A 26,466-nucleotide genomic window follows, 5' to 3' on the forward strand; every position below is an offset into this window, starting at 1 on the left:
TTGTCGGTGCAGGAGTTATTCTACAAGAACACGTCGGAGACGGGGACTATTAACCACCCAGTCTTAATTTAAGCACTGCTACAACAAGTCTTGCTTAGCAACATCTTGAATTCTGTCGACTATCTGACAATCTTAAGAACAAATATTTAGAGTCTGACCTTTGAAACAGATGTATAATCATGCGTGCGTGACGTTGGTGTTACTGCAATCTGCAGGTGTTTAACAGATGATAGCAGATCACATTTTCTGTATTTACAGACACTTTATCAGGGTGCAGTATTTGAACCTGTATATGGCATAACTGACAATGGCACAATATTTTGTTACATGCGTTACAGTGCGTGCAGACACACACAGTTGCTCTAATGTCTGTGACTTCCTGTAGTGTCAGACGTTCAGAGTGATGGGATGTAACCCAGATGTTGCTGCTCTATAAACTATGGAGGCCTGTCAACACTTCAGCATCACATTATGATTTTAACTACTTGAAATGTACATTTGTGTGTCTTTCCATCGCAGAAGACCAAGCTCTCCCTCTCTCTCTCTCTCACACACACACACACACACACACACACACACACACACATTCCTCCCATACAGGAACAACATACAGTCATTGGCTGTAGCCCTAACAATGGATGACGTGTCAGGATGTGTTGTAGTCAGCCCGTCAGACATCAGAAAGAGGCAAGACTGACCATCCTAATCACTGTACCCAATCACCATTATCTGACAGGTACAAGACCTCTGGGCTACCAGCACCCCAGCTTGGCTTAGCTTATCTGGCGCATACCGCCCCAGACGACAACATGCTCTTCATCAACTGAGGAGGAAGGACAATGAAGATTTACTCATCGGTGCCGACAAAAACAATGACCTAAGGTAACCAACAAGTTAGGGTTGAAAAAGCCCGTCTCTCGCCCAGTTATCGCGGGCGATGGTGTAATTCAGCTCCGAGCCGCACTCTGGACGAGGAGCGGTCCGAGAGCAGAGAGCGGGCGTCCGCTACCATTACACAGCCTTGTCATCCAACCCAAGTCCCGCTACTGAAGGAACAGGAAGAGCTGTGTGAGAAAGGACAGCCTGCAAATCCTCTAATCCAGCTGCGTAATTACGACTCCAGAACACAGACAGCAGGTCATTTACATTCACTCCTTTCCACGTAGGAAAAAAATATCCAGGTGTGTGGATTATGAAGGGAACTGAAAGCAGGGTAAGTGGTCGTGCTCAACGTAAAGATCACTTGATTGGGTTAAAAATGCATTTGAGTGTCTTCTACACTCACTATGTGCGGTAACGATGCTAAAAGCCTCTCTTGGGCTGAGGAATACAAGCAGTGAGGTGGTTTCGGATTACAGCTAAGTTAAAAGTCTATTAAAAACCACCAAAACGTGGAAAATTGGCATATGTCCCCAGCGCAATGTCCCAAGCCCCCACACCACTCCCCCGAGAGCACGGCGTGTCCCCCTCGTCCCCCGAGAGCACGGCGTGTGCGTGTCCTGACATGCATCTATCTGGTGAATGAGCAACTGCACAATGAAATGTCACGGGTCAGACGAGGGTCAGTGGTCACAGTGGAACAAACAGTACATCTAGATGAAAGGAATCAGAGGTAAAGGTGTGTCTCTCAGGTGTGTTCTCACCAGGTCCCGGGAGTTGCTCTGGGTCTTTGGACAGTTAAGTTAATCAGGGACAAGGGGCCGCAATAAAGTTACACGAATGGATACACACGAATACATGGCCTGATCTTCCCTGTCTGGAAACGTTCATGGACTACATACAACGTGGGCCAAAGTTGCACCTATGTGAACATGTTATAAAACATGACCATATTTCCTTTCTGAGGGATTAGATGAACTTAACACAAAGCGGGTTTATGACTCGGCAGCGGCAGGACCATGTAGCGAGAAGGCCGTCACGGTGACGGCATCTGGCAGCGAGACACATTTCTTCTGTGCCTGAACACTGGCCTTGCAATTAGCTCCCAAAACCAAGAATGCAGAGTTTCAACTTCAAAGTGCATGTATGGGCAGTAAACACAGGCAGTGTTTAAGATGGTGAAAGATTTTAGACCCTTTAGACTAAAGTCTGACTGGTCAGTCTTGTTGTGTGACAGCAAAGACTCAGGAGGTTACGCTCTAATTAGGAAAACCTTCAGGGGGGTTAAACCGGAGAGATGCGGTTGGGACGAGGTAAAATGACAGAGAAGGAAAGTAAGGAAAAAACAGGGCGGGTATGTGTACGAGGAGGTGGGGGCGTGTGGACAAGGAGGTGGGGGCGTGTGTGGACAGTTGAGTAGGAATGACCAAACAAAAGACTAATCCAGTGTCTGAATGACCCCTCCCCCATGTAGAGAAAGACAAAGGGGGTTTGTGGTGATGTGGGAGTTTGGAGAGGGTGGACCAGAGACAGAGGCACTAGGGGAGAAGGGCTTCAGATCGAAAAGATAGGATCCTCATGTCTGTTCCCCTCCATCTCACTCTCCCACACACACACACACACACACACACACACACACACACACACACGGACGTAATTGAATACATTAAAATACTTTTTTTTCATTAATAATCTCCTTTGTGAATTTCACTTTATCCAAGCTGGTTTTGCACTGGCAGTGACTGACAAAGATTGACTCAGAAAGCCTCACTTAACATAAAAATCTTTCATATTTATGTAGACCAGTTAGCACATTACGGCATACCAAATCTTTCACAAAACCGCCTCTGCTGTGCAGATCTAACAGATCTAAATTCAAGACGACTATCAAGGGACAAAGTTATCCAAATGAGCTGGAGCTTGATTTATCCCCAAATCTTATTAAGAATGTAAACTAAAGCTGAGGATTCTTCACAAATACTGAGACAGACACAACATGCACAGTTCAGGACCAAGACAAACAAAAAACACCGATAACTACGGCGTGGAAGCACAACCTCTTAAAAAAAGTCTCAGGTGTGCTCTCCTCAGAAATCACTGCGGTACCATTCAGCACTACAACACTGGACCATTACGCTATACGGAGCCTGAAATGTATTTCTGGTAAGGCAGAGGTGTCGGGTTGTGTGTAGGGAATCCTATTCACAGATGTAAAAAACAATTTTTAAATCGGACAGAAATATACACACACAGCTCAAATACTAGTCTGCTTTGTACGTCATCTAATTCACTCTTGCAGTTAAACTACATTCACAAAGATGCACAAACTCACGTAGTTATTTGATTTTTTAATTTGTGCATTTTGTTTGTGTTTTGTTAATTACAGCTTCGTTACAACTAGGACTTGTGTTTGCCGCTGTCCTTCGCATCAGTCCGCACTAGATTGCCTGAGGTAACCCAAGTACAAAAGTCAGGTTTGCAAGCATCGACGTCTTCGTGCAACTTTAATCAGGTATACGGTCAGGGGTGTGCACCTTATACTTATGGTAACCACCACAAGGGCCACCACAACGATAATAATGTGACTCTCTCCACCTCTGTCAGCCCTCAAACACGCAGCTCCAGATGGGAACCGTGTCGTTTCCACCTCGACAGGAAAGTCATGATGATGATTAGCGCGATTTTGGACAATCTGGGAGCAAACGGTAACGTCTGGCAATTACACTGCAGCAGATCCAGGACACGGCGCACCCTGAACAGGTCTGAGCACCGCGGCCCGCGCCGGAATGTCTCAGCAAACTGCCGTGTTTGCCCTGCTGTTCCAGGGGAGGGGATCATGTTTAGTCAGGGCTGAGGGAAGGAAGTGACTGCAGAGAATCCCATTACAAACACGGCTTGACTTCTGCAGGACACAGGAAGTCCCGGTAACCTTTGGTAAACTTAACAATGGGGAAGATATAAATGAATGCAAAAGCACTGCTACGTCTTAAAACCCAAGCAGATAACCTACCACTTACGTGCTTTTAGTAACGCACTGCAAGTACGGAGTACGGACAATCCACTTTTAAATTGTGAAAACAGTCTATGGAAATTACAAAAAAAAAAAGCATCAGAGTTATATGCTCAAATCTTCACATAAAAATCGGGAGAAATGTCACCAATCTATTTCCAGGTCTTTATATATGTAGGAAATACCGGCCAAGCTGTACCGTAAGAACCGTACCCTGATACCTGACGCCAGCCCCATAAGAAAACAGCATGAACGTGTCTAGTGACTATAGATCTGTAGTGACTATAGATTCTATAGTTGAAGCAGGAGAAGGATCCCCAAGACGAACAGAAGAAACGGAGCAGGAAACGTTCTAAAGACTGGGATGTGCTTGACGTTTTGGGCAGGTTAGATGAGCAGACTGAAGACTGCTAGCACCTCCGGCGTGAAACATCCCCGTTAACAGAGCCTCTCATCTCAGGGGAAAGCATATTGAATATATGGATTATGGTGAACTGAATTATAGATCAAGTTCAAGGTCCTCTGAAGTCCATTTAAACCTAGCGATTGCACTTTTTCTCTTCCTTGGGGAAACTATTTGCTGATGGGTTTATTTCCTTTTCTGTCAGTGAGGAACAGTTTGTTGGTTCAAGTGCTTTGCTCATAATAAAAGGAAACAATCCAGTGAAGTATTTATTGACCATTTGTTCATGTAAAACAGTTCAAATAGAAGGAACAGCACCCACTTGGATCACACACACACACACACAGTCCATTTCCTTTTATGGCATGTATTTGGCAGACACTCTTGTCCACGGCGACTTACATTGTTTATTATGATACTATTTGCGCTATTTGAGAAGGGAGGCCATGACCTTGGTGTTACCTGCACCTGCTCTACCTGCGGGACCAGAAGCCTTTCTGTAGGGCTCAGACACGGCGCACCAGTTAGATCTCCAGATGTGAAGAAATTCCTTAAAAACGAAGACGCAAGACTAAATGAACATTAGCCTGGTCTGCCCCAATATTCATCTTGGGCACAAAACTGCTCAAATAAATGCTGCATGATAAACCAAAACTTTTTTATTACATGACTTTTATTACATGACAGACTGTTTGATCTGGCCAATAGGAATCTGTGTCTTTAAGCACAAAGCTGACAGGGGTGATAATGCCAGTGGTGTGTGCGCAAACGCAGAAACCAACCCTGACCGAGTCTGTAATACGAGCCGAAGCGAAAGAGAGACAACAACCTGGAGAGACCACTGACGCTTCAGCGACACCTGAACTCACTGAGGGAGGAGGCAGGAAGTGTGAATATGGAGATGCTTCAGATTAAAATGGACAACAAGGCCCGGCAACACACAGCTGCGCCGCGTCAAAGCACCCCACACAGGCACGTCAGTCCCGACCAAACATCCGTCACGCACATCCTGACCGTTTCACGGATTAGTTCAGACCACCGCTATGACCAAGAAATCTCTATAAGCCTCTACATATTCATGCACAGCATTTATATTTGCATATCAGCCTATATATTTGCATAGTGCAGAAAGTGTCATTCAACAAACAAAAATCCATGACATCAGCATCGATAAAATAATTTTGGAATTATGACCACGGTAGATTGAACACTTTCCTTTACTGCATAGAGAAAAGGTACACCTTGGAATCCAGAAACATTCTCTTCCTCAATACTGCGAGGGCCCCATTGGCACTTAGGCTTTGACAAACACTGCACAGTAAAAGCAGGCGTTATCTCAGACGCCCGAGGGAGGGTATTTTCCTCATATGAAGCAGAGGAACCCTCATTCATCCATGCCACACAAGAACAAAAACATGCAGATAGTGGTGATCTGCTGTCATTGTGGAGTCCCCCATCTTGGTGGGTCCTCTGTTTATGTGTGGAAACAGCTGCGTTTGGCCACTGACAGCATTCAGAAGAGCAGCGGGTCCAGTTTCACACTTCAAGACCAGGCTGCTCCTCTTTGAAGCTTTTGAAGCGTTGATTGGTAGAAAATAACAGGGGAGGAAAACCCCGGCTCTGACACTAGATACAGTTTCAACCCAAAACAGCAGGAGTCCTTGCAAACTGGAGACATGCGGGAGTCACAGAAGACGCTTGGCTTCCTGGCCGTCGAACGAATTACACATAGGACATGCAACATGCTTCAGCGGCCGAAAGACAAAATACTTCGGCTGCATTCTCTGCAGCTTGCCTGTCGTAAAAATGTAGTGGTTACATTTCAACGCAAGTGACTTGTACTGGGTTTCAGGGGAACTCCCTCACCAGCAGCAATTGTGATGTCAGTTTATTTTGGCAACGAACAAGGATACAGTGAAGTGGCGTGCACACATGGCATGGACTCAACGCCACCTGCATCAAGACTCACCAGGGCAAGAATTACTGCCGATTCCACTTGAGCATAAACGGGTCTCCAAGAGCTAAACCGTGCTGAACATATCTTCATAAGGTTAAACTGTTATCTTTGTGCTGACCTTCAGTCATGCACATTGAGGTATGTCAAGTTTGATTTTAGTGGTTGTTTTTAGTATCATAAAAATTCAAAACAATCTCACCTGGGACAAACATTCCCCATGCATATCAGAATAACGGAGTTCGATAGCAGATGGGTGTGCAGGGCTGAACCCAAACAAACAATATTTACTAACTGGAGGAGAGATATAAACCTGCTCTGTAGGGTATCAAAGAGTGTGGATTGGTTTGTATGTGTGGACGGGTTTGTGCTCTTCACACAAGCTCATCATATGTGCCAAACTCAAGTGTTGAACTAATGGACATGTGGAGAACTTAACTCCCGTTTCTTTTTTGTTAAAAAGAAATACATCAGAATGTCATTCAGTTTCTGGACTTACTTCACTGTCAACAACGCATTTCTGATAAGATATGTGTGAGGATTTGGTGCTAAAAGTGTCAATGAAACACAGAACCGCAGAACATGTGCACATTTATCACAAAGGAGAGGAAAATCTCCACTACAAACACCCGCTTCTGATTTACCTAGTATCCTTCTCTTCTGTATCACAGAAGGAATTTTTAAAGGACGTATTTGACCATACAGACCAGCATGACCATACAGACCAGGATGAGTGGTCTACAGTGGTTTTCCCAGCAGGAGATGAGGAAGCAAGCTGTTGTGGTCCACCCTGGGTGGTCTGATCATCCTGTCTTCACCCCTGCATCACAACTGACAAAGCCATCGACAGTCTTCATTACCTTCATCACCACAATGTGGTAAAGACAACAGAGCCAAGCTATTCAGCAATCATCAACTGCAAAGTTTAGATTTGGCAGCAATTAATGATAAATCTCCAAACTTCATTTCAAAACCAAAATAAGGAACCATGTGTTGACTGAAAATGCAAATCTTGCACCAACAGGCACCAGAACAGCAGTACAAACAAGAGATTCCCACGGCAGTATGCTCTAACCAAATAACTTGCTCTGAAGCCCTCTCAACTTGAGACTGGTATAATTTGGTCCAGCTGGTGCACCCTCAGAAATGACAAGGTCTTTTACTGAGTTTAAGGCAGAGTAAAAGGCTCCCGGGGGACGAGAAGGGCCCGAGGGCCTGAAAACAGAGCGTGCTCCAGGCGTTCCCACACTACCGGCCTTGTCCTCGTGCTCACACTCGCCCTCACACTCGCACAGCGAGGGAGAAGGGGGTAGCGGAGGCACTCAAGTGAACAGGAAGAGAATCCTCTTCCCAAACGCTGGGTTCTTGTCAAGTACACCAGGGTCACTTTTTGGACCAAAATACTGTATTCATCCAGAAAAAACAACCCCCTCCCCACAAACGGATGTGTACGCTTCCTAATGGAAGTCAGCACGAGGAGGGGAACATGGACAGTGTTCCGACGGGCATTAAGGAATGCCAGAAATGTTCCCAGATTTAAACCATTACAAGACAGATGTAGATCTGGAATCTTCTCATTGAAGCGAGTAAGCATCTGTTAATCAGACAGATGGACATCGTCGAGAATACAGCTGCCATGTGTACTGCTCAAGTACATTAGGAACAGTCACAAGCCAGCAGGTCAGGATAGCGTCCACGGTCCATAGGGACTTCAAGGAATTCATTTACACAGAACGAAAGGAATGCGGACAGCACTTATCGATCGGTAAACGTGTCATTTTTTTTTCCCGCCTTTTCAGTGTCAGCAGGAAATGCAGCAGCTTGAGTGGAGAATGCCACACCGCCCAAGAAACACGGTCACTCACAGTCGTTAACGAAAGATAGGCCAGTGTAATTTATCTGAGCGAGACCAGGCCCCCCAGCGCTGTGGCGTTCTCCATTCACGAAGAAGGAAGGCTTGAAGAAGCAGGATGTCTGAAATTCATTCTCCCCATTTATGAATTCCAGAACGAGAAAAAGACGTGTAGCAGGGACAGAACGTTTGTTTAAAAAAAAGATTATCTATGAAAACCCAGCGGATCTTTTTTCAAGCCCCATATTAAAACTAAACAGGTTTCTCAACATGAAAATTATTAACCACCAAGTTATACATCCAACTTTATTCATATATGAACGTTTAGGTCTTTGTTTTCCACGGACAGGTTAAGCATTGTCTTTAAGTTGTAGAATTCATGGGGATTGCACAACAATCTCCTTTCAGCCTAAAGGTAAACCTATGTTCAGAAAACAGGTTCAGTAAAAAATGTTCAGAATGATCTAAGGCTTTTTAACCTTTGGTCTACCAATGGCATTTGTAAAAAAGTAATAAATCCTCAGAATGACGTACGTATGTACGGAGAGCAAACCTCCCTGTGTTTAATCTCCTGTGTGGATCTATTTGAAAACTACTATGACTTCCTGCTGTATTCTCTCTCATCTGTCTGCCTGTTTAATGAAGCTTCGTCTCTGGTCTTCAGGAAAAGGCTCACTAGAAGCGTCATGTCAGAACTTGTCTGCATCCTGCCCAAACTAGGCAGAATGGAGATAAAAGTCATCAAAGGCAGTTTATAGAAATAAGAGCTTATGGCAGAGAGCTGCAGACATCTTGTGGCGTGCCACCTACAGAGGGACACAAAGAACATCCCACTCATGAAGAACAAACCCACAATCTTCATGTAGACATTTTGCTTCACTTCCCGTGAAGTTCAAAACAGTACTCGTGCCGTTGTGCACGAGCGTGCAGGGGCGCGCTCGTGCGCTTGTGTGTACAGCTGACCACTTCCTCCCAATATTAGAAACAATCAAACACACAAGTAATTACAGACTGTGTTCACACTCCATAACCATGGTGATCTCAGCCAACAACCATCGCTGATCACAGCCAGCCATCAGTCAGCTGATCACCCTCATCAGTCTTGCGCCCTATGATTCCATTAGCACTACACACTACAGAGAAAACCAGATACACTTCTATCCAGTGAGGCTGACTGGATATTTAGAAATTAAATGACATTCCATTATTGCATTAATATGATAAATACATACTTTCAAACAAAAAAAAATTATTTTAAAATCTGTCAAAACGCAGGCGCCAGAAATGCACAGACCCCAGTCAGGCCTAGAACCAAAACTGTGCCATATCGTTTTGCTTAGGGTGCTAGAGATTCAGTGGTTCACAGAACACGAACAATGTCCATGTTCCCAGGTCAGCAGAAAATGGGAACCGGACAGGCAATTAAAAAAGCACGTTTTTGCACAAATAAATATTAACTCTGACAGAAATATGCTGACTTTTTATTCATCCAACACATTCATTCCAAACGTGTCTTAATAAAAACACACCATTTTGTAAGCATGACCTTAGGTTAATCACAGTACTCAGTAATCTGTATCTGTGCCTGTGCCTAAAACATCAAGCAGAGCGAAAAGGCAATCACGCGCCGCTCGTGCACGATCATCCGCCACTCGTGCGCGCTCCCGGCTCCAGGGGCGCTGAAAGCGGACCGGGAACGCAGCACGGTTAATATATTTAAACACGACGTGACTTTACGACCGCGTAAATGATTAACGACGGGTATTTTAAAAGTCCGAGTTAGAAACCTTGCGATTGACACGTACGGCATGAAAACTAAAAGAAAGTTAGTAGGAGACGGAGTTAATGTTCGAGTTCAACTCCGAGTAGTTTGAGACCGGGGTCGCCTGTTTTTGGGGCGGTGATGGCCCAACCGAACCGTGGAGAACCGAACCGATTTCCTCTAGCAAATAAGGGGATGTTTAGTCTCCCATCCCGACACGTTTTATCCATGTCGGTGATTATACGGTCAGTGACAACCAATTTAACGGTCACATTCGAGCAACCGCAGTAATCTGCACCATGTCTGGAAAATTGCTGACCGAGACCCAATCACCTGGACCCACACGAACCTTTTCTCAATAAACAAACAGGCTAGAGCCACGCATGTCACATAAGAAACTAAATTATATTTAGTTTGAAGGATCAACAAAAACAACCCCAGCTGTAAATATTATTCCCTATAATAACACACACAAAGCGCGCTCCTTCACCAAAGACGAACCGCTCACCCAGATGAAGCGTTAGGTTGATGGCACTGGGGTACTGGACTCCTGCCAACATGGTCTGGCTTTGCCACCAAGTGGTATCGGCCTGGTTGTTGTAGTCGGTGAGGTAGACCGCGCTGTGGTGCTGCCTGGGGTCCCGGGCGTTGCAGATGTGGCAGGACTTGGTGACCCCGGTCACTCCGGTCTGTACGCAGTACTCTTCGGGCGGAGAACCGCAGGTGTTGGTGGCCACCACGGTCACGTTGAAGGCGGCGTTAACGAACTCCGGCATGCAGCGCTGGGCCCGGTTCGACTCGTCCACGCACTCGTCCATCGCCCCGCGGCCGCGCGCTGCCCACAAAGTCAATAAACCCAGAACCACGGCCAAACGAACCATTATTCTGACTTTTTTTCCCCCACGACTCTGAAACCCGTCACGAACACGTTTCTTTTGGACCGTATCCCCGCACCAGCTACCGTGTGCGCGAACTTGGGAATAAAGTCATGCGGAACTTTCACGGCGGTGCTGTTTTCTTCACTTTTCTACTTCGTGCGAGGTTCCGCTGGATCATCGGGCTGCGACCACCGCCATGGAAAAACTTTGGAAGGAAAAGAACTATATCCGATGTAGGCTACACCCAGCCAGCCAGTGCGCAAGTCAAAAAATCGCTACGTCTACTTCCGCCTGAAGGACACTTTGATGGGCCGCCGAGCCGCTAAAAAGGCAAAAGTCCTAATGGCTCCGGCAGCGGAGCCCGTCCTGAGTGGGCGTGGCTAGTTGGGAGAGTAGGCGTGTCACCGGTCCCATCAGATCCAGCCCTCTGCGACCCGGTGGACGTGAGCAGGACTCCGCAGATTCCTAGGGAGGCGATGGACACTGATCGAAGCAAATGGAGGAAATCGGTTAAAATGCTTCTAATAATAATTACAAAAACATAAAAAAACATTTTCATAAGTTTTAAAAATAATCTTCATATGTTTTAAAAATAATGGAGCTCGTGCCAATTTTTTTATCCTGATGTATAATGATTTTTTTTATTATTACAGCTGTTTATAAGCTTAAGTTCTAGTAGCGACGTAGCAGTAGCTGTGAAACAAATCAAACCAAATCATGCTTGGATGAATTTCCAGTTGCCTACTATGAATAACCAGGCGCAGATAGTTACATACTCCGAGCACAGGGGCAAAGAGCAGGGTTAAATATACTTTCAACAAGCAGGTCTCAGGAAACCGAGAATAGCAGCATGGATCTTAACAGTTTATAGCTGTAGAGTCTTGCATTACCATGTCAGAGCCCAACTCTACATTTTCTTGTATCAACAAAGCGTACCGAAATCATGAAGCCTTGTTTGAGTTAAATCAGTGAAGAGTAATTCATGAAGCCTTGTTTGAGATAAATCAGTGAAGAGTAATTCATGAAGCCTTGTTTGAGATAAATCAGTGAAGAGTAATTCATAAGAGTGCTTTAAATTACTGAGCAGTTCTACTGGCAGAAAATAGCAACACTTAGATTTTTGTAACTCCAGCTCAAACTCTAAATTCCTCACCTTTGTGTAAACTCACTCAAAGGTTTAGTTCGACTACTCACACACCATATTAGGGTCATTTAGTTCAGAACAGACATTTTGTGTCATTTTGAGTCATCTGCCAGCTGTCTGCTTCATTTGTCATACTTCCCAACTTCATGTTTGATTTAATTACATGACAAGCTAAACATATATGCATGTTGATGAATTTAACCGAGAGAGTTGCATGGCTGTGTACATTCGCAGTGTTTATATACTGCAATATTGTACGTTTCACAGTTTAATCTATTGCACCACATGAAAAGCCCCTGAAACACAACAAGGAGACCTCAGAAACACAAGACAATGGTGAAAGCTATTCTGACAGATAAGTTGTCAGTCACAATGCATATCACGAAAGTGACTGATAATGCTTCTGAACAGAGATGTTTTACCCATTGGCTAATCTGAAAGAATGTTAGTAATTAAAGTTTATTCATGACCAATGGTTGTCTCTGAGTGTCTCATAACACATAATTATCATAAATCCATTACAGGTCTAATTATTCACAGGCCAAACAATGTCATTTGAAATGATCAAAGGCCCTTAGATTCTAAGTGTAATCAATGCAATCAGTTGGTTTTTAATAGTATTAAATCAATCATTTAGGATTAAGACTAAGAGAGAACGATTCAGCTTCATGGCGTTCAAGCATGACCTTAAAGAGTAAAACCCACAACCAGTGCCCAATCTCTCCACACCACCTCTTATCTCTCTCTATACAAACCACAAGCACACCACCCTGTCCTGTGAGATCATCATACATTACACTGCCCTGTCAATCAGCCCTTTTGTTTCAACAGGCCTATTGCCGAGGCACAGAGAGCTTCATTTATCCCCAGGTGTCAAAAAGAGCACTCCCTGTCAACACTCAGTCAAATACTCATTCCATGTTTCCTGTGATTCAGGGCCATGCGCTGTTCAGGCTCAGACTTGCCCTAAATGTGCATTGTCTCAAATCCTTTCCCTCAAGAACTTTGAGCATTCATCAGCAGTTCCTTAAGGGCACCACTGCTGCTTTAAGATACAGGAGCTATGTACTCTGCAATCCTCAGAATCTACCTCGAGGGTAAAGACTTTGTTCTCTCTAGATGTTCCTGTATATCCTGAATTTGTTGGTTGTCCTATCAGACTGTCAGATTAGCAGACTACAATATTATGCTTAGGTCAATATAGGATTACTGATGACAGTGATGGGGCGGGATGGTCTAAAAAAGGCACAGGAAGTATAGTTCCCATTTTTGAAAGTTCACCACAGGCTTATAGCTTTGTAGCTCTTACATAGTCATCCATGATCTCAAATAACCAATGAGGAATGTTACTCGACTGGGTCACCAACCCAATGGCTAAAATACCACCTCCAGAACTGCAGTCCTCTTGTAAGCATCGGAAACGTTGCTAAAAGAAAACATATGTTCTCATCAGCCACACATACATATATAATCTTGCTAAATATAATTGGAAACGGATTAAATTCCAAGTCTGTAGTCCACTAAGACCAAAGTAGGGCTTTCTGGTTACAGGTATGGAGGTGGATGTATGATAATAATGTAATTTACATTTACATTTATGGCATTTGGCATTTATGGCATGTAATGTTTCTCTTCCTCAGACCCAGGGACCTTATAAAAGTTTCATGGTTTACATGGTGGAATAGAAAGTTTCAAGACTTTAGTGCAAAAAAAGTCATCACTGGATTTTCAAGAATATCCATGATCCAAAACATTCCTTCAAATATATGGAAAAACTGGCTTATAGCCTACAGAATAAGCTCACTTGTGGATGGAGTCGAGAGATTACAAAAACAAGGCAGAGAAATTCAGGGTTAACAATAATTGTGACACAGCTCTTTCAAAAAGCAGAAATATTCTGCACTAAAACATTTTCTTCATCTGTGAAGTTTCATATTTCTCAGAACTGCGAATACAGAAAACATCTGAAAAATTGGGCTGTATCCAGCTTTTTGTTTATATTGATTTAATCTAAAAACAGGTCACAAATGAAGACGCAGACAAAATATATAAGAGAGAAGTGGTTTAGTTGAACACATGAAGCAAATTCAGGTTTTTAATCTGACGCGCGTCGATTACGTCGTGAACGTCGTCTCGTTGTTCCCTCTAGTGGCAATCGCTCGATGGTACATTTATGTATCTAAGGGACAAAAGTATACTTCAGACAAGCAAAATTATCCCATTTGTTTAAAAAAAAATCAATTAAAAAGTGCGTTTTATCGTTTTAGCAACTTCAATTCGGCGGCTCGTATGACCACATTTGAGGAATCTAACGTATTTGAGCAATCTTAAAGTGGACCATTTTTTTCGCGCGCATTTTCTCGGCTCGCGCTCAAAGGATCTGGCAGCTTCTGACAGAAAACGTTAGCTAACCAGCTAGCAGACAATATAACGCCATCTCTAGTCAGACCAGCTCAAATACTTGGAAATAAGTCATGGCGACATGGTTTCCGCACGATGTTTACCAAGAGAATACAGTCGAATGTGACAAGAATGAAAACGATTCGCCGTGTGCAGACGTTTCACCAGAGGAAACGGCTGACAAAGACACTGAAGAAAGTCCCAACGGAGACCCCGATTACACCGACGAGGCTAAGACGCCACCACAGATTTATACCTCAAAAAAATCACTCACGCATGAAGACAGAGTCTCTCTCTTTTGCGATGAGATATTCCGGTGGTGTAGTACGGTAAATTATATTATTTTCAATGTATTTATTAAAATTATATTATTGTAGCTCTCAATATATTAGATAAATAAGATGATGTAGTTACGTTAACTAGCTAGCTAAGACACCTGCCTAGTTTAGCTATCTAGCTAACGTTAGCAAGTGTACATATCCTACCTAGCTAATAATTAGTGTCTAATTAATTATGTTGGACTAAGTACTAATTGTGTTAATATGTATAAGGCCGAAGAAGCAGATGAAGCGATTGCCTTATTTATCAATGAGAAAATCGTCAACAAAAGGTCATGGACTGCGATCTGGAAAACTGCCCCTGAGGGCCGATTTGGGAATTGTGACACTGGGGAGTTGCCCTATATTGGTGTACTTGTACAGGTATTAATGTTAGCACACACCTGATTTTTATCAGAGACTGAAGCGCTGTCATTTTGAACTGTGAGATTCTAATGAACTGATAAACTAGGTTATGTTTGTCTTGGTCTCAGGTAAATGCTACACCATATGAGGGAAAAGCTCTGCCACTTCGTGTCAGTGTGTCTGTGGCAGAACCATTTTCCGCAAATATTGCTACTCTGCCCAGAGAGATGGTGGAAGATGTCTTAAAGGAACAAGATTACTTAGTTTCAATCTTAGATGCGTATCCTATAGAAGGTTTGGGTCCCGATGTAGACAGCATTGCTGAGGCCTTGGAACATGCTAGGTAAGCACATACACTCACAAGCATCTTAATGAAATGTAGTTGCCACTTTATTAGAGACACCTTTCACTATGGAAATTAGACACAAGATCTTGGAGTGTAGCATAAAATCAGGTGAGAGTTTTCTGTGGATCAGTTTCAATCCCAATTGGAATGAGAATGTACAGCGATTTGAGCACCTTCGAATAAGGCATAATCTGTGATAGACTAGTAAGTATTAAAAGTATTTAAAAATTGCCAATCATGTGAGGCTTTATCGTGAAATGGTGTCGAGAGTATACAGAGAAAGGTATGATCAAGGAAAGACATCCAGCAAAAGGGATCCTATGGATGTAAACAACTAACTGAAAGGGCTCAGGGGATGACGTCAGTTGCAGCTGAATGCTACACTGATATTACAACGAACATGTCTGAACACTCTGCCCTTCATTCCTTAGCATGGATGGACTAGAACAGTAGACAGCCAGTTTGAGTGCCATTGCTGTCTAACCAAAATACCTCCAGTAGGCAACAGAACACTGAAATTGGATCACTGAGGACTGGAGAAACATTTCTTGGTTGGATTGTTCCATATTTCTGTTACACCATAGCAATAAGAGAGCCAGAATTTGGGACAAATAGCATGAACACATGAGTCCTTAGCATTAGGTATCAGCAGTTCATGCTGGTGGAGATGGAGAATTGGCATGGGGAACATTTTCTTGGCACACCCTGGGACTGATATCTGTGGATGGACTTTTGGACAGCAAGGCTCACATAAATATTTTGGCTGACCAAATTCGCACCTTCATGGCAGATTTTACCCAATGGTTGAACCCAGGCCACAAGGGTCATATAGTCATGGCTTGATTTCAAGAACAAGGAGTGGGTTTTCCTTCACATTCCCCAGATTTTTTTGATTTTTTTTGTATAGAATTTTGATTCTATACAGTATCTCTTGGGACAAGGTAGACCAGGTTGTTCAGAGCATGGCAGTACATTCATCTAATTTGCGGCAACTAAATGCAGCTTCCCTGTCCACATGGGCCAGGATTCCTGCAGAACAATTTCAACACATAGTGGAATCTGTGCCATGCCATTACTGTAGTTCTGAAGACCAGAGGTGGTCCAACATACTACTAGATTGGTGACTCCACTAAAGCAGCTATTCAGTGCCTATAAGACCAAATATAATATGTGTGTATTTAATTATATAGTAACTATATAACTGTAATTATATAGTAACATATAACTAGGGTTGCAGCGGTAACCGGTTTCACGGTATACCACGGTATTAAAATGCATGGTTATCATACCGTGTGCGTTTGCTTATTACCGGTAAAAAGCAAGCCAGCGGAGAAACTGACCCGCGCATGCGCAACTCTGCTCCGGTTCAGCTACTCAGCACACAGCGGTGAGAATGGCAGAAAGTGTATCAGACTTAACAAATTTTTTAACAAAAAAAAGCTAAACTAAAGTCAGCTGCGAAAATGACGTAATCGCGGTGGCTCCGCCCATGCGCGAGGGTCTCACACGCTGTCGATTCGCGAGGTCGTGCACATCTCGAATTTTGTAACTTTGCGCAGGCCGCGCCTCAGCGCAATGAACAAAGTCATATTTGCAGGGTTCATACACCTTTACAAGGTGGAATTAAAGCACTTGTACGTAACTTTAAAGGTCCGTTTCAATATTTCCCAGCACCTTAAAATTAATAAAGTTAAATATTTTTTTCATCACATTATTTAATGGTTGTTTATTTTCAAAACGCACAATCTTAACGTCTTCACGTTCTCTCATGTTTCATCCTGGAATTACAAGAGGCTTGTATTTGTTAACGTAATACAAAAGAACTGTGCGGAGTCGCGCGCTACGGTCACTAGTGAAAGTATAAACCTAGCTTTTTATGGTCCTTGCTTTCACTGGATGTGAAAGACGCCATTAATTTACATGCGTTCATTTTCAAATTCTAACGTGCCTGTTTTTCATATGTTAAAACCAGACTCTGTGTGAAAGCCTTAAAATAGAAATCTCTATTGTGAGGGTCATGTCAGAAATAAATCCTCTCTTTCTGCAGTATCTGGTTATATTCTAACTTGGCAGTACAATGGACATTTACAACAGTTGTTGATCAGACACTGACCCAGGCTGAGTTTATCAGATATTAAATAATTTAAACTTAAATAATTGTACTGAAATCCATGATTTAGGTTTCTCTAATTTCGCAGTATTTATATAAACATGTTTACAGCTTATTTTTTTAAAGGAGACATTTTGTATACAGTTGCAGGTTTCTACAATAAATGGTTAATTGAACAAAAAAAAAACTTGTTGTAATTTCTTTAAGGGGCAGTGTATCTTTTAATAATATACAAACTAACTGTGATACCGTGATAACCGTGATACCGCGGTATTTTCTGAGACGGTTATCATACCGTGAAAATCTCATATCGTTGCAACCCTACATATAACAGGTTTATTTATAGCCTCTTTGTTGCCATGCAGTTTTGTTAGCCTGAATAATTGTGATTTTAAGGTGATTAAGGACATATTTATTAGGAATAGTTCTGATATGGAATCGGCCGCATTATCCATACTGTGACGGGCAGGGTGAGCGAAAATAAATGGAAGCGATCACGCCAAGTCTCAGGGAAATAGGATGGTTTAATATATAAAGTGTGCAAACCAAAACCCGTGAACTGATATTTTCTATTCAGGGGGAAATGTTTGTGTTTTTTAATCAGTTGATTTTTACCTAAAAATAATACTGCAGTCTGTTCTGAGCATAACTCAGAGGAGATATTGGGGTACTGAAGTATTGCATTTCTGTTGAACACCATTTGATACTGTTTTAGGTTTTTCTATGATTTCCTGTCGAGGGACTGGGATATTGTGGAAGAATGTCAAGATTATGCAGGATTGATTGAGAAGCGCTTACAGCTGTAAGTTGCAACTTCATAATACACAGGGTTGCTAGTTCACTTTGTACATATCCTCTATAGCTGTGAATTATAGGGAATCTTCACTTATTCATAATTTTTCTTTCTTTATTTTTAAGGCAAGTGATGTCTTGATATTGTCATGATATTTGTGTAATTATATATATAATCTTTTGCTTACATTTGTGCATTTATATTAAAAATGTATATTGAAAGCATGCAGCATCTTCTTTTTGGTCAAGATCAGGTCGAATTTTAGAATTAGAATTTTTTTTTGGATTAGATTAAACTTTATTGCCATTGTGCGTGTACAGGTACATAGCGTATGAACTGTAGTTAACATTTAACCAGAAATGCAATATAGAGTAGTTACATAACGTGCCAAGGTTATTGGAAAAACAGTAAGCATATACTAGGATCAGCAATCAGATGAAGGTTTGACCTATAAAGCAGTGTGAGCGCACATTATATACAGAACAGAAAATAACATCTGTAGTGGAAGTATGAAAACAGTACTATGTAATGAGTGATAGGCGTGCATTAACAGTATAGAGGGTGCAAGGATGCAGATAGTGGGTGAAGCCAATAATTACAGTATATTATAACCAGGGGTGCACATAACTTTTTTAGTGAGTTACTCATGTGAGTACCAGCAAATAGTGTTTGGTACTCACCTCATCCGTGATAAGTCTTAAAAGTCCTCCTCACTATCCACCGCACTGTCGCCCCCATTGTCCTCCTCAGTGTCGCCCTCATTGTCCTCTGCTTCAGCATCCTGTGTGGCAGATGATGCTGCTGCTGTAGATGTACTTCCTTGCCCTTGGTTGAGCCTCCGGTTGGCTGTCTCCATCCACAGGTCAACAGCTGGCTTTGGGTTAAATGTCTCTGTGGTCTCCTTTGACAGGTGGATGTGCATATGGGCTGAGAGACGAGCATGTGACAGGCGGGATCTGTATTTGTTTTTGATTATGTTAAGATGTGAAAAACCTCTCTCACAAGCTGCACTGCTCAAAGGCAGTGCAAGAGACAGCTTAACCAGCTCTTTGATGTTGGAGTAAGCATCCGGGTTACTTGGATTATTTACTATTTGGACTAGGTCATACACAGAAGATGCTCCCAGCCGTTTTGCTGCCTGCTTTAAGCGCATCCATTCTGTCAGAGTGATGTCTTTATTGAGCTGCAAGATGGCCTCGTATTTTTGGAGAATGTTGCAAATTGTTGTGTTTCCAAAACTGTGGAGGCCTTGCATTTTCTGAGGCCAGGTTGAAGGGTCAAATACTAAGAAGTGATCACATGACTTAAGGGAGTCATATCTAGTTTCAAACTCTTCAATTAACGCACGGAGTAAGTCTGTCTTGTCTATGTCAGCCTCAGCATTAGAAACAGTCTGTGCACTATGGTCTCCAGCATCAAGCATAAGTTTGAATTGCCCAATGGCCACCATGAGTTCGTCCTTACCAGTGTTGGGAACGTTACTTTAAAAAAGTAATTAGTTATAGTTACTCACTACTTGTTCAAAAAAGTAACTGAGTTAATAACTAAATTACTCTATACCAGGGGTGGCCAACCCGTCATAGACCAAGAGCCACTTTTCTTACTGTGTTACGGCAAAGAGCCACATCGTACATGGGCGAGTGTAATCTGTTGGGGGGGGGGGGGGGGGGTGGCGAGTGTAAACTATTAGCTGTGAAGACAGTCAAATGCGTGTTTTCCACTACGCCGGTTTTAAAAGTATTAGCGGCTCGCTAGGCTTGTAAACTAACCGCGCACCACGAAAATGTAGCAGTGTGTCGCCCCGTTTGTGCAGGTGAGCCCGCGGACCGGCTGGGGAGCCGCATGAAACCAGGCAAAGAGCCGCAGATTGGCCACCCCTGCTCTATAATAAAAGTAACTCGTTACCAGGGAAAGTTATATGCCAATGAATAAGGATTTTTTTTTTGAAAAAGCAGTCCTCACAGTCAGTTGAAATGAGTAGATCAGAAAGGTGTTTAACTTTTGATATTTATTGCACATCCACAGACCAGTGCAGGATAAAATCTTTTAAAATCCCAAATCTTTGTAAAAAAAAAAAGCAAAAGTAAAACAGTTACACTATTTAAAGTGCATTTACATCTATCAAATTAAATTAAATTCTCTCAACCTGAAAAAGCTGGTTTGTTCACAACAGAAGTAAACTTAACAATAAAACCTCTATCCTTAATTAAATAAATCAAATACCCAGTCTGGTAGACATTCAGGAACTTCAAGTATTTTCTTAAATAATGTTTATATCGCCACCTTGAAAATGGAAATTTTTCTTCGGCTTGCTCCTGACTCGCCATTTCAGCCTCTTCTCCGTTTGTGTCACGTGTCTCTCCGTCTCACTGGCGTACTTCGGCGCGCGTGTAAAAACACTGGCTCTGATTCGCTTACTGACTTGTAAGTTAAACAGGTGTTACACCGAGAACTGTAACCTATCGAGATCTGTTACTCCTCACTAGCCTGGGCAGCGGTCCGCTCGTATTACTGTTAGTATATCAATATATAGTAACGCACCACTTTTAATGACCAGTAACGTCAACGGCGTTGTAACGACAGGAAAAGTAATTAATTATATAATCCCGTTACTGACAAAATGACGCCGTTACCTAACGCCGTTATTTTTAACGGCGTTATTAGCAACACTGGTCCTTACATTCCCCTATGGTCAACTTTTCTTTCTGAAATCCGATTGATGTGGTCTTCAAAATGTTGCCAATGTCAACCATGTGTGTTAAAAAGCATTGAAAACGCTCTGTGCAGATATGCTGCAAGTCAGGGTTATCACTTGTAGCCAATTGCATTTTAATGGCTGACAATAGTCTTGATATTTTTAACAGTACTTCGTGCCACCATGCAGACCACCTAATATGAAACTTTCCCAATTTTACAAAGGAGATCCCATTTTCTTCACATAGCTTCTGCAATGCAGCCGTTTTTTTTGCACCACCTTTCTGTAAATAAAACTGCAGCAGCCTGACCACAGACTGATTGAAGGTGTTGCAGTACGGAACCTTGCGGTCAGCTGATTTTGCGCAATTCTCCATCGTGTGTGCAGTGCACAGAATGTGCACAAAATTGTCTCCAATCGCAACTAGTCCCTTTAGTTTTGGCACAACGCCGTTGTACACCCCGACGTTAACAGCCGTCTGTGCACACAGCGACCAACTTTGTTCTCCAGTCGTCCAAACATGTGTCCTGAAATAGGGCTGCCACAAACGATTATTTTTATAGTCGACTAATCACCGATTAATTTTTATGATTAGTCGACTAATCGGATCGTGCGTTAATTGAATATAAAACATACAGCATATCACACTAAAATGCAACTGCTATTATATAATCATCATTAGATTTCAGCTAAAAATAAAAACAATTAAGATCATAGTTCATTAAACCTTTAATGAAATATGCAACTTGTTGCAACAATTATTAAAATAAGTATTAGGCACTGGCTTAAACAACGCAAAAATAAATACATTAATAAAGATTTTTTTTTTAGGTTTTTCTTTCTTTCATTTGTCTCTGGCATCAAACGTAGCTACATATAAATCAAATTAGGTAGGTACCTGAAACTAAGGAATTATTCACAAAAATAAAGTTTTGGTCTCACTGACGTTACAGAAAACACACGAATGCGTGCTAAGGCTAATGAAACAAATCGCCATCACTAATGTTAACTTTTACAGTTACCACGATAAGTAAGTACAAAGTTAACGCTCTGTTTACGGTAACGTTAGCAGCTAACTAGCGATTTAGATTACAGAGATGACTGTCCCTCTTCATCATTGTCACAATAAGCCACAACATGCTTCAGGTGCTCGTACATCGCGGTTGTGCTGCTGTGGAAGGAAAGTTCTGCCTTGCAGATATTGCACGCGTTTCGGAACCCGGTTACGGAAAATTATCCCACACTTGAGTTCCGTAGCCGGGCAGCCATGATACCAGTCTGTATAATGTCCTGGGATGTCGTCCACTGTCTACCTCGGTTTCCACTACTGCGCATGTGCGTTAGGGACAGAAAGGCAGACACGACCGCAGCAGTATGGAGAGAAAAAAAAAAAAACACGACGCATCGACTATTAAATTAGTCGTTGACTATTTTAATAGTCGACATAATCGTGACTAGTCGACTAATCATGGCAGCCCTAGTCCTGAAAAAGTTTTACAAGCCCGTCTGTTATTGCCTGTGCGGTGCGGTCGGCACCCAATTTGACCAATCCGAGAAAGTCTGACGAAAACTCTCCATTGGTGGATACTGACACAATGTACACGATTTCCTGCTCAGTTTTTGTGATGTCTTCGGACCCGTCAAAAAGCAGTCCCCAAAACTGAGCAGCCTGCAACTTTGCTCGTAGCTCCCTGCTGATGGTATGCGCTATGCTCTGCATAATCCTTGTGCCCCCTTCATGTGAATGATAAGCAGTACCAACATTAACTCCTAGCCGCTTCAGCAACGGAATATCCTCCGCAAATGACGACATGGGACGGGTGTGTTTTGCTTTATGGAAAGCAAGGAGAAAAACGTTAAAAAGGGCTTGCCTTTGTTGATCAGTAAGCTTGTCTCACCATCTGCTAAGTGGGCGACTTGCTATGTCTTCTCGGCTAGCTTGTTTATTAGCAATGACTTGCGCCACAGTGGCATGTTCCTTGCTCTTTTCGTGTTTGTTAAATAACGGATGATTGTAATTCTTCGACCCTTTATAAAATGCACCTGTTTTGTCTGCTAGCTGTGGATGGGCACGGCAAATCTTGCACCACATTTCTGTTCGCTCATCATTAGCCTCAAGCCACGGCACTTCTTGCAGCCACTTCTCTGAAAAAAGTATTTTCTTCGGCTCTGGCTCCAGTTGCTGTTTCTTAGTTGGGGGCGAAACTCCAAAGAAGCTGCTTACTGTTATCTGTTTCTTCTTAGACATGTTTGACTATAATTACCAACATTTACCGATGTACACTGGCGACTTGAGCAGTCATGTGAAATATTTCAGGAGGGATCGTCAGTACGCAAGAGCGCGGTAGTGACCCAAGTGGCAGTACGTGTTGCTAATTTTTGTCGCGCATGCGTACCAGTTATGTGCAATCCTGATTATAACTCCAAAATATCTCAGTTAATCAAAGTTAACAAAGCACTACATTGACCAGTGTTCAGTGGTAACAGTTATATTCTGTTCTGCCAAATAAATGTTATCACATTAGGAATATCAATAATTACACAAGTAGCTGTGCTTTGTGTGTCAAATCAATATGACATTCCTGGCTAGCAAAAAATTGAGGTGTTATTTGATAAAAAGAATATGGTATGAAAGTATGCCAGACAAGGAATTCCCTTTCACTCCATGTCCGCACAGGTATTCTGATATTGAGGATGGAACCATTCCTGGTCCCATAATCGAGCGCTATCGCAAGACTCTGGAAAAATACCACAGCAAACAGCAGCAGCTCTCCCGGCTCCAGAAGAGCATCCTTGGGGAGGCCACGCTAGGGCAGACAGTGGACAGCTGCAAGATATACTTTGAGATGTCCCAGCTCTCCGGGCTTCTCCAGTTCTGGGAGGACCTGAGACTCAGGTTAAAGGGAGCGTGGAACATAGATTCTCAGAGTTTACTATCATTTCAGTACATGCAAGTCTTGTTTTCCCTGCAGGAGTCACGGTCCATTCTACCCAAAGGTCTACAAGCGGCGTAAGGGACACAGAGCATCTGGGAAGAAAGTGGCACATATTGTTGCTCAAGTAATGACAACGGACATGGTGTGTTACCACTGGAGTTTAAAACCTAAAACAAACCCCTACTTAGTGTCTGAGGTTGCATGTAAATGAGCCGTTTGTCTTTCAGCTCAATACTTCAATCAAATCTGAGTAACTCACCCATATATTATGTTGTTACTACGTGTTGTGTGCTGTATGATATTTCTCACTCTCTTTATCTGTAATGTGTCCTTGAGTTTCTAGAAAGGAGCATGAAATTGTGTAGTTTTATTATTATCCAGACTGTTTCGTGTACAAGTACAGTTCAGTCTAAGTTAGTTCTTTTAATAACACAAGTTGGCATTTATTTGTGAAGGTCCTTATTTCCACTGTTCTGCTCCAGATAAAGACTTTAACTTCAGACACCCTCATACAGCAGCATGAGTGTCTGGCAGGAGCCCTGGAGACGTGTTTCTCTGGAGATTCTGTGGTTATCTTCCCTGGCGAACACCAGGCTGATGCCCTGGCCTCACTCACTGATGACATCCTCATCATGGGTCAAGCTCATATCTTTAGAGTGTTGTTATCAAAGCCGTCTGGGCTCTGTTTCTCAAAAGCATTGTAGTGTTAGGAGATAATGAAAGAAGAGAAGATGTAAATCAGTGTAAATCTTGTTTTGCTATTCAGATATGGTCATGTCAGTGCTTTTGGGACATTTAGCCCTGTCGTTTCATGACACTCATTCACAAATCATCACATAACCCTACAGAATACTTTTCACAATTCTCAGCAATTGTGGTTTATAAAACAGTGTACCGACATGTGATGTGCTGTGAATTGACCATGTGTTGTATTCCAACCCACCACCATTATCAGGATTTGGAAAGAGGCAAGATGTTGTGATCAACTCAGACCCCTCCCAGTACAACTTTGTGGCCTCTAAGGGGTCACAGGTGACTATACAGGACCTAACACTGGTCCAGAAGGGAACGTGTGATGGCATTGTAGTGGTGGAATCAGGTCACATGACTCTGCAGAACTGCGTGCTAAAGTGTGAGGGCACCGGGGTGCGTGTACTGACAGGCGCCTCTCTTAACATGACCGACTGTGAGATCACCGGAGCTCAGGTACTGCAGGACAAATCCAGTCTGAACACAATGGTTAATTTCTCTCTTGTATATATATTGCACCCAACAAGTGTTCTGAAAGACTGAACTGGCTTTGACAGGGAGCAGGTATAGAGCTTTCCCCAGGGAGTGTGGCAGAGTTACACAGGAATGAAATTCACCACTGCAGCAGCCAGGCCAGTAAAGACCTCAAGAGCTCACTGGGTGGTATTAACATGAAGGTAAACCAGAGGTTATGTAGTAACAATTAGTCTTACCAACACATTACCAAACAGTATGACAGCATCCACTCAGAACTCTGGGTACAGGATGATTTAATTTTCTTTTCATTAACACAGTATGACTAATATATTGTTACCTGTAGTATAGGGGTCAGGTACATGTTCTCATCAACAACTAAATATTTTTTTGAAGAGAGAACAAATGTTAAGTGTAGGTTTCTAGCCCAAAGAAATAAAAATTGCACCTACAGCAATCCAGTCAAGATTGCCCCAGGGTGTCAGAATCTGGGACAGAACAGTTTTATGAAGTCAGTGAGGACTTGGTCCATATATGGTCCACTTACAAAGTTTTCTAACACAAGCTTACACTTGGTGAAAATATGTTTTCCTTGTTAGGTGCTTCCTCAACCACAGCTCAAGATGTCCAAAAACTACATTCATGACAACCATGGCTATGGGGTGACGATCCTGGTGGCTGACCATCAAGGCCGTGCTAGTGAAAACCAGCCCACTGCAGGTGGAGACAAGAATGAAAGCGATCATTTGGTCAGGGCCATGCAGAAACTCAGTGTGGACGTCAGCCATAACAAGCTAGAGTCCAACAGCATGGGGGAAGTGGGAGTGCTGCACAAGATGTGGGTGAGCTCATAGAGGCACAGCAAACCACAGTTCACAGGAAAACACCAGGCATGGAGCTACAGCGTTGACTTAAATGTTTTTAGTTGGTCTTGTCAGTAGTTGCAATCGATTTATAGCAGTTTTCAGTACTTTCAGAACCCTCTCAAATGCTGTTCTGTAATTTATGTATATTTAAATAGACACATTTTTTAAATGTTGCTCAAAAGCAGTGGTTTTCCAACTATATATATATGGATTTTACTATAAACTGAAATATAGGGAGTTCACAAAGTTCATTCTCAGTCAGTCGCTGAAATGTCAGGGATGGCAATAAATTAATATTTGAATTCATTTTTTGTATATCTGATAGAAATTAAAAGTACTGTTCATTGAAACCTTTTCTTCTTTCACACATTTTCTTGTGTAAACCTTTCAGTTCTCAGTAATATGTTTTTACATTCTGGCAAGTTAACTCAGAACACAAGGGCTGATCAGTGACTCATTTTAAACATTTATGACATTCATTAAAATAAAATGCAAAATATGATGCTCAGCCACCATACATCAGTTTCCAGG

The 26,466-nt window shown here is 42.6% G+C and overlaps 2 protein-coding genes across 2 annotated transcripts in view; one reads left to right on the plus strand and one right to left on the minus strand.

Annotated features, from left to right (window-relative positions):
• lamc1 (laminin, gamma 1) overlaps positions 1-11,064 on the minus strand; it is a 49,695-nt gene extending 38,631 nt beyond the window's left edge. Inside the window, exon 1 of the mRNA XM_076973577.1 lies at positions 10,369-11,064. Within this exon, the coding sequence (XP_076829692.1) occupies positions 10,369-10,741 (373 nt within the window). The 5' untranslated portion in view covers positions 10,742-11,064. The remainder of the gene's footprint in view (positions 1-10,368) is intronic.
• A 2,943-nt stretch (positions 11,065-14,007) lies between these two features.
• Positions 14,008-26,452, plus strand: LOC143475677 (testicular spindle-associated protein SHCBP1L-like). Its single transcript, XM_076973585.1, has 10 exons — positions 14,008-14,611; positions 14,834-14,983; positions 15,094-15,308; positions 18,137-18,223; positions 23,587-23,805; positions 23,882-23,987; positions 24,328-24,481; positions 24,801-25,051; positions 25,153-25,272; positions 25,669-26,452. The coding sequence occupies exons 1-10, from the start codon at positions 14,357-14,359 to the stop codon at positions 25,921-25,923; spliced, it is 1,812 nt and encodes a 603-aa protein (XP_076829700.1). The 5' UTR covers positions 14,008-14,356; the 3' UTR covers positions 25,924-26,452.
• Positions 26,453-26,466: the final 14 nt, after the last annotated feature.

The sequence above is a fragment of the Brachyhypopomus gauderio genome, chromosome 14 (assembly GCF_052324685.1).
Source record: "Brachyhypopomus gauderio isolate BG-103 chromosome 14, BGAUD_0.2, whole genome shotgun sequence".
NCBI lineage: Eukaryota > Metazoa > Chordata > Actinopteri > Gymnotiformes > Hypopomidae > Brachyhypopomus > Brachyhypopomus gauderio.